Source organism: Pyricularia pennisetigena, chromosome 6 (assembly GCF_004337985.1).
Source record: "Pyricularia pennisetigena strain Br36 chromosome 6, whole genome shotgun sequence".
NCBI classification, from domain to species: Eukaryota; Fungi; Ascomycota; class Sordariomycetes; order Magnaporthales; family Pyriculariaceae; genus Pyricularia; species Pyricularia pennisetigena.
Window position 1 is genome coordinate 5,007,227 of NC_043744.1, and position 8,411 is coordinate 5,015,637.

Genomic DNA, 8,411 nt, shown 5'->3' on the forward strand with positions numbered 1-8,411 from the left:
TTTCATTCTCTCTCCCTCTCCCACTGCAGAATTTCTCTTCAACTAAACCCTCTCTTATGATAATCATGAAAAACAAAAAGTTATTTTGTATATTTCATGTCGTGATGCTACAACATTGGCGCCCTGGGAATGAACATGGTCCCCCAGCTCTGCCTTGGATGTGGTGCACCGTAGCAATGAAGCGCCTAGACCATCAAAAACTCGCACATGGGCACAAAAGAATAATGGCATCTCGGTATCACCAACGACTTGTCATTGAGCATGTGAATCCTGTTTGAAAAGAAAAAAAAAAAGAAATAGATGGAATCGTGCTATTCCTGAGAGGCTAGGCAGCCCGCCCCCAACTCCCGTGAGGGCAAGACTGCCTAAGCGTTGGGTGGTCAAAAGCGCTAAGGAAAGAAAAGTCCAAAAAAAAGGAGAGACTAGGCTTGGTTGTCCAAACCATAAAGGAATGAATGGGGTATGCTGACCATCAACCTCTCCTTGCTAAGCATGTGATTTATGCAAGGGAGAAGAATAAGGAATCAAGACACCACCACTACGGCCAACAACAACGGGCCTCCCCTCGTCCCCTTTTTGTGCTTCTTTGTCGCCTCTCTCTCTCTCTCTCTCTTTTTCTCTCTTGATGCAACAGCTCCCATCTCCAACTGAGACTTGGCACAACAACGCACGCTCGCTCGCTAAAAAACAACCCACAACGAAATAAAGCAGTGATAACAACAACAGCACCAATATCACAAAACAACAACAACAGCAACAACAACAACACTCATCCTCGTCAAACTCAGCCCTTCAGCTCCCTCGCTCGACAGGGCGTGCAGAGCACCTCCATGAAGCCGTCGCTGGCCTCCCGGGGGAAGACCTGGCCGTCGTCGAAGCCGCCGCCGCAGGTTCCGCAGCGGAAGCACTCGTCGTGCCACTCGCCGCCGAGCGCGCGCACGTACTGGCCGATGACGGCCTTTTTGCAGCCCTTGCACTTGGGCGCCCTCCGCTCCGTCCGCTTGGTCTGGCAGCCGACGCACCAAGCGTAGCCGTCCTTTTCAATGTGCGTCATGCCTTGCTCGAACGGGTCGCCGCACTCGGCGCAGAAGAAGTGGCCGTAGTGCCAGTGCGCCCCGAGCGCAAAGACGTGCTCGCCGATGATGGGCGTCCGGCAGTGCTTGCACTTGGGCGCAAACTGCTCGTGCCAGTCCAGGTGGCAGAAGAAGCGGAGGCGCTCGTCGCCGTCTTCCGCCATCGTCTTGCCGGGCTCTTCGTCCAACACTTCACCGGCCGCGCGACGCGCGATCCGCTCCAGTCGTGCGGACCGGAAGCTCTCCGGTTCGGGACTGATCTCGAGCGCCTCCAAGGACGTGCCGCACGTGTAGCAGGTAAAGCACTGCGGGTGGAAACGCTCGTTGCCGCCAGCCAGCGCGACGAAGCGGCCCTCGATGTGCTGCCCGCATTCGTGACAGCGAGCCGTAGACCGGCTGCCAGCCGAAGAACCTGGTGCTGGTGACCAGTGCCCTCGCGAGCGCTGAGCTTCGTGCCGGAAGCGCCCAACCGGACCCTTGACGGGCGTGGGCAGGGGACGTGCCGAAGGTGCCGGTTTTGAGTTGGAACTCGAGTTGCTCGCCTCATCTGGAGTAATGATTATCGGCACACCAGAGCTACCGTCCGCGTCATCGTCAGGGGTGACGATTGAGGGTATAGTAGGGGGTGCTGCCACGGAGATGGATGGGATGTTTTGGGTCTTGGACTTGGAGGGAGAGGCTTCGGGCTCACTAACGGCAATCGACGGAACAGTGTTGGCAGCAGCGGCAGCAGCAGCAGCCAAAGGTCGCTGCTCATCAGCAACAGATTCTACCTGAACTGCTGGCGGGCAGACGTTGCGGCCACGCGGTTGCTGCGGCGTTGATTGCGGTCGCGGCACGTCACGAGCCTCCACAACCGAGATAGAAGGGACAGAGGAGGCTTGTCTGAGTGCTGCCGGTTGTGGTTGGGGTCTTGGCGACGATGCTGGTCCGGGGGCTGATGCAGGGCTTTGTTGCCTGGCTGCTTGGTCTCGGCGGAAGAAGGGGCTGCGATGTCTGGGGTCTGGCTTCTTATCAGTTCCCGGGTCCTTTTCCGGAACCTTCCAGGTTGCGTCAAAGCTTACGATTGGCCGTCCGGGGCTGTCACTGACAAATGCCGGCGTGGGCAACTTCTCGCTGCGGTCCTTGAGCTTCATGCTCGTAGCAGACCTAATGTCATCGCCCCGGATCTCAACACCGTTCTTGCGCGGCACGTCCTCGCGAGGAGCTGCCGGTGTCTCGGACGAAGAGTTGCTCGTGTATAGAGGATTCCGCGACTGAGAAGGCGGATTCCTGTGGATCTCAATCTTGGAGACTGGTCGTGGCGGTTCTTCGGGCAGCTTGGGGTTGGTCTCTGGCACTTCGGGCGCAAACTGCACACGGTTGAGCGGGTTTCTGGCCTTTGCCCGCAGGGGCAGCGCATTCGCGGGCGCAGCGTTGCTCGAAGTAGCCTTTGTGGCAGGTGAAGAAGCCCCCTCGGGCTCCTCCCATATCTGATCACCAGAAAAGGGCTTCTGCACCTCACCACTGATGTTGCGTTTCAAGCTGCTCCTCCGACGTTCCGAAGACTTGGTGGCCATGGGCCGTGGGCCACCGGCAAGCCCGCGATATGTCTTGGTAGGCTGCTCCGAGTCCATCGAGTTCTCTCTTGACTTTTCGAGGCTCGGGCGACCTCCGCTCTTCCCTGCCGTTGATCCCAAGGACACATGGCTACGTGAGCCGGCGTTGTTTCCGTCGCTAGAAGTGCTGCTCCCTGAAACGGAGCGCGAGCCCATGTCCCTACGCAAGCCTGTCGGCTCGACATTCGCACCGTTGTAGCCCGCGCTAGCAGTCCGTGCATAAGCATAACTGTTCTTGCGCATGTGAGGCTTGTAACGGTAGGGCGCGTCTGGTTCTGGTGGCTTCACGCCGTTTTGATGTTGCCAAACGAGGTCGGCAGCCTCGTCCAGGGCGGCAGCGTGAATCCGTTTCTCCTCATCGTCCTCTTCGGCTGACTCGGCCTTTTCCCGTTCCCTGAGGTCCATATCATCCATTGCCTGCTTCAGAGAGAAGGCCTCTTCTTTTTCCATCCATCTTTGACCGCGCTCGATGTAGGTCGCCGACGGCACAACCTCTGATGGTTTGAGAGGAACAGTTGAGCCTGGAGCTTTGGGGTAGTAATCGCGGCCGCGCGCGCTTGTGTTGGAGTATCTGGAGGTTACGCTACCGGCAACAGAGGGCCTGCTGATGATGGAGGGTGGTACAGCGTATTGGCCCCGGGGGTTCATCGAAGATGTCTCGGAGGCAAGCGATGCGCCGCCGAGGGAAGATCGTTTACTTGAAGCCAGTGAAGGCCTGCCAGAATCACGTCTGCTGTTTTCTGGCTGTGGCCTGGCCCCTCCCGGACGGCTGATGCGGTTTTGCCTGAGGTCGGCAAGGTACGAGGCGAACTGCTCGTTTGACTGATTGTTTGATTGTCCCTTAGCAACGGCGCAAAATTTGTAGTAGTACGTACATGCAGAGGGAAACTGTATTTGCTCACCATGTATGAGGGCGAGGGCGGCGTGACCTTCCGGTTGGAAGTCCGCTCCTTGGACTTCCCTCGAGCAAACATCTTATCGCGTAGCCTGTTTAGCAGCTAGCTATTTGGATGAATCGGAGTTCTGCTTCGTTTTTGCCGTATGTAAAAGTGCTTGTTCCGTATCCAAAGCGCCGTTCAAAAATAATTCAAAAATCGTGGTTGGCAAAGATCAAAGAGGTCAAAGAAGGGCAGGTCGCCGTTGTGGTACTCGATATTGCGGTGAAGAAGTCTATTTGTTTATTAAATTCTATGCAATTCATGAAGCGTTTGAAGGAATCTTAGGTAGGATGTCAGGTTTTGGGTAACAATAAACAGTTGACCAAAGCCATGTGTCGTATTTTCTTGCATGGAACAACCCGAAAAGCAAGACGGTCGGACGGGGTTAGTGCTTTAAAAGATCAATGCCGATCTTGTGTTGTTTACCAGAATGGAAACCAAGGCAACGAGCCAAGCGCCTTCGGCAAATCCAAGGGGGGTCGTGGTTTAGTCTTTGTCTGGACCCACAAATCGACAACGTCAAAGTGTGGAGCCCCATTGAGATTGAGTCACCACCTGCTGTGCTGGCTGGGAGCTGCAAGAGGTACGAAACAACCTCAGCAAACTTTGCTTTGTACCGGGTGGCTTTTGGTGATGTGCCGGGAATGTACTAGGGGTCCAGTTTGTGCTTTAGAGAAATCAGAGGATCCGGATGGTCTTGCTCCCGCATGTGCGAGGCTTTTCGACATCTTACTACCACCAGCAAATATTAAATCGCCTTAAGCGAACCTTCTATTGAAGTCGGTCCCTGGTAAACTCCGCTAGTGGGAAACGAACGGCCGTACCCACATTGGTACAATAAACATACATTACATTATGTAGGCACTTTAAATTACCTTTAGGTACCTTACCTTAGCCTAGCTCACCTACCTGGTCGAAGCTCCTCCTCTACTCTATGGTTTTTTTTTTTTTTTCTTTTTTTTTTTTTTTTTTTTTTTTTTTTCTTCTTTCCACCTAGTGGATTCAAATATTGATTGGATCTCCCGGCCCGCGCCCGTTGATGCCAGGGTTCACGATGGAGAAAAACATGAAGCAAACAAACATATGCCAGGTCGCGTCTTGGCCGTCCTGGTTAGTCACGGTCTCGTCCAAGAATTGCTTCTGAACAGGATTCTAGACTAGACTAGCTTTAGCTTTTGTAGCTCGGGGAAAAGGGGTGAGAGTGAAGTCTTGTTAATTTGCACGACAAATGGAATATAAATTATCTGCTGGCAGTTGTTGGGGATTGTCTATTTGAGTCAAGCACAGACTTGTGCTCTACTTCGCATAAAAGCTGTCTGTCTCTCTACCTGCCAGCAAATCAGGCGCCTTGTCTGTCCTACATTAGCTAGCGGCTTTGTCACCTTCGATCTACGCAATGAATGCATGATGCGAAAAGCCGAATAGGACATCATCTTTCATAATTTTTATGCCGCCACCACCATCATTAATCCATCGATGCGGGGCACATTGAATAAACCAGAGGAGGGGAAACATGTCCAGAATTGCTGTGCGTGTCCAACATGACTTTCCTGTAGCTGAGGTAGGCAGGTCGATTCTGGGTGATTCCTGCGGGGTGAGCGTCTGCTTCTTCTACCCGGGCCGAGAATGTTTATTCCCGGCCATTGTTATTGGTGAGAAAGGTGGACCAGTGTTGTATCTAATGCCAACCGTATCCCAACCGCACACCATTCGCTCACTTCCAATGTTATATCGACTCTTGCCATACAAAGGGTTTTCAACTCATTGAGACATCAGCGAGTAGTTTTATATTGTTGAGCGGTGCTCCCGGCCAGGCACCGGCTGCGAACAACTGCAGCACATTCCCTGAACATGAAGTGACTGACTGTGATTACAAGGGCTTCTTCCTGACAAATCATCTCATTAATACTTACATGATCTGCTTTACAGAACGAAAGGGCTAGTTAGGCTTGGTCCCCTCCCCGCATATCTAGTTCCTCCTTGGACTTGGCGTGCGTCTCCTTGCGACTCTGGATCGTCCCAATCTCCACTCTTGATGGTCACTCCGTTGTCGGTCGATGGATAAAGTCCATACATACCGCCGAGGCATTACATGTCTTTTTTTTGGCAACCTGCAAGCAAAGGGCAAGGGGTCGACGCCCTTTTGCTGAGTGTGCCTGGACATGGGACCAAATGAAAACCAAAAACAAAGAGAGGAGAGAAAACATCCTAACCCATCTCCTCATCGGATGGATCGTCACATCGGTACCTTGACTAGTAAATGAACGATACTTGATTCTTTTTTGTTAGTCGACCGACCTACTGTTTGTCCGACCCTAGAATAACGTATATTGATTTCAATCTATTTCTGCTGGTCTTGACGAAATTCAAGGTCTGCTGGCGACGAGTCATCGTTGACCCTGAAACTTTTTTTTTCTTGTTTTCTCTCTTTCTTAAAGCCCTCAAAAATATATTTTAAGCTCTTATACACGGGCAGTCGACGCTGTTAAGAACGCGGCTCAACTTTCCCACCAAAAACAGTTCAGATGACAGAGTCTTCGGCCCCCACGCTGGCCGCATCGGCCGATGCCACTAGAGACGAAACAAACGCCGTCCACCCACGAAATTCGCGGCCACCATCACCCGAAGTTGTGGAGGAGAAGGAATTTAAAGAAGGGGGTTACGGATGGTAAGGAGCTTTTTTTTTTTTTTTTTTTTTTCAAAAAAAAAAAAAAAAAAAAAAACCAAAAAAAAACCTCACAAATCCGTTCTAATCCAATTAGAAAAAAAGAAAAAAAAAAACAAGATTGCCTCTTGCAACTTTGATAACTAACAGACTATACTGCAAGCATACAGGGTCATTGTAATCGCCGTGCATCTGCTGAGTGCTCATACATGGGGCATCAATGCATCTTACTCGGTGTTCCTGGCCTACTACCTGCGTTCTGGCGCTTTTGAGGGAGCAAGTCCCATAGCATATGCATTCGTCGGCGGCCTCAGCATCGCGATAGGTTTTGTCATGCCTTTTGTTGTCTACCATGTTGTTTAAACAAAGAGAGAAAGAAAGAAGCCACTGCTGACAACCAGATGCCAGCCCTCGTCATCTCCCCGATCGCTACCATCTCAGTACGCGAATGTGGAACGCGCAACACGCTCCTGCTTGGCAGTGCCATTATAACGTAGGTGCCAAACCCTTTGGGTAGTTCTCCCACTGCAACGGGAAATGTCTGTAAAGACGGGCAAACTAACCAGCTCCCACCAACAACCATCTCTATCGTTTCAGCACCGCGTTCATCGGTGCCTCCTTCACCACTCGGATGTGGCAGCTCATCCTCTCCCAGGGCGTCGCCTTCGGCCTCGGCATGGGCTTCACGTTCGTGGCGTCGGTCGGCGTGGTGCCGCAGTGGTTCGTCAAGCGGCGATCGCTCGCCAACGGCCTCGGGGCCGGCGGGTCGGGCATGGGCGGGCTCGTCTACGCGCTCGGGACCAACGCCATGATCAAGGACCTGGGCCTGTCCTGGACGTTTCGCATCCTGGCCCTGATCGTCCTGGTCGTCAACTGCGTCTGCTCGATGCTGGTCAAGGACAGGAACAAGGAGCTCGGCACGGTGCAGGTGGCGTTCCACACGGCGCTCTTCAGGCGCCCAGAGTACTACCTCCTCTTGACGTGGGCCTTCTTCAGCATCCTGGGCTACATCATCGTCGTCTTCTCCCTCTCCGACTACTGCCAGACCGTCGGCTTGACCGCGACGCAGGGCTCCATCGTCGCCGCCCTGTACAGCATGTCGCAGGGCGTCGGGCGGCCCATCATCGGCCACTTTAGCGACACGTGGGGCAGGATCAACGTCGCCGCCGTCGGGACCCTCATATCCGCCGTCGCTTCCCTTACGCTCTGGATATTCGCCGGTCCCTACTTTGGTGGAGTAATCGTCTTTGCCCTCCTCGGTGTCTTTACCGGCATCCTCTGGGCCACCATCGGCCCCGTCTCCGCCGAGGTGGTCGGGTTGGAGCTCTTACCATCAGCTCTGTCCATCATCTGGCTGGTCCTCGCCGTGCCTTCCACGTTTGCCATGGTCATCGGTGTGAGTCTCCGAGTTCCGGGCCCCGGCGGGTATTTATATGTGCAGATATTCGTGGGCTTCATGTATTTGGTAGCATTCACATCAGGTATTTTTTTTTTCTCTCTCTCTCTTTCTTTCAAAGTTATATACGCCTGCACGGCTCAAAAATGCAATGAGACACATCAGCTGACTGTGAAATCAGCCTGGTTCCTGCGAGGGTGGAAGCTGTGGCAGTTGGAGAATCTGGACCGGATCAAGAGCCGTGGGACCGGAGTGATACGCAACAACAACGACGACGCAACAGCAGCAGCGACTGGAGAAACAGTCGCTAACGCGGCCATCTCAGGTGGTGGTCAGCAAGCGGCGAGGGAGAAGGAAACCCTGGCGACGTACCTGAAGCGAGGTAAATGGATCATATCTACAAAGGCCGTATAGATTTTTTCTTTCTTTCTTCAGCCCGCTACTAGAGCTAGAGAGGAGATTCCTTTCACACCTAATAGGAAAATACATTAAAGAAAGTCGTTGGCTGAGACGCAAAGTAAAAGTTAAAAAGTTCACCCCTTTTTTTTTACTGGTGATATCGGCATATACAAAGTGTAGTAAGAAAGTTCAGGAAAAGATACAAACCCCCTTGAATCGAAGCCAGTCGGGTCGTTTTCAGTTTCGCGGCCTGGGGACATTGAGCTCGGCTCAAACATGGAAAAATTATAGTTCTGTCTTTTTTTTTTTTTTTTTTTTTTTTTTTTTTTTTTTTTTTTTTTT

General features: G+C 52.6%; 2 protein-coding genes across 2 annotated transcripts; one reads left to right on the forward strand and one right to left on the reverse strand.

Annotated features, from left to right (window-relative positions):
• Positions 1-784: 784 nt before the first annotated feature.
• Positions 785-3,645, reverse strand: PpBr36_05232 (uncharacterized protein; the record flags this gene model as incomplete). Its single annotated transcript, XM_029892389.1, has 2 exons — positions 785-3,493; positions 3,574-3,645. 2 exons carry the CDS (start codon positions 3,643-3,645, stop codon positions 785-787), a joined length of 2,781 nt encoding a protein of 926 aa, XP_029748951.1.
• A 2,489-nt stretch (positions 3,646-6,134) lies between these two features.
• On the forward strand, positions 6,135-8,084 carry PpBr36_05233 (uncharacterized protein; the record flags this gene model as incomplete). The annotated part of the gene is made up of 5 exons (XM_029892390.1): positions 6,135-6,277; positions 6,445-6,599; positions 6,683-6,767; positions 6,872-7,755; positions 7,852-8,084. The coding sequence occupies 5 exons, from the start codon at positions 6,135-6,137 to the stop codon at positions 8,082-8,084; spliced, it is 1,500 nt and encodes a 499-aa protein (XP_029748952.1).
• Between the last annotated feature and the right edge of the window lie 327 nt (positions 8,085-8,411).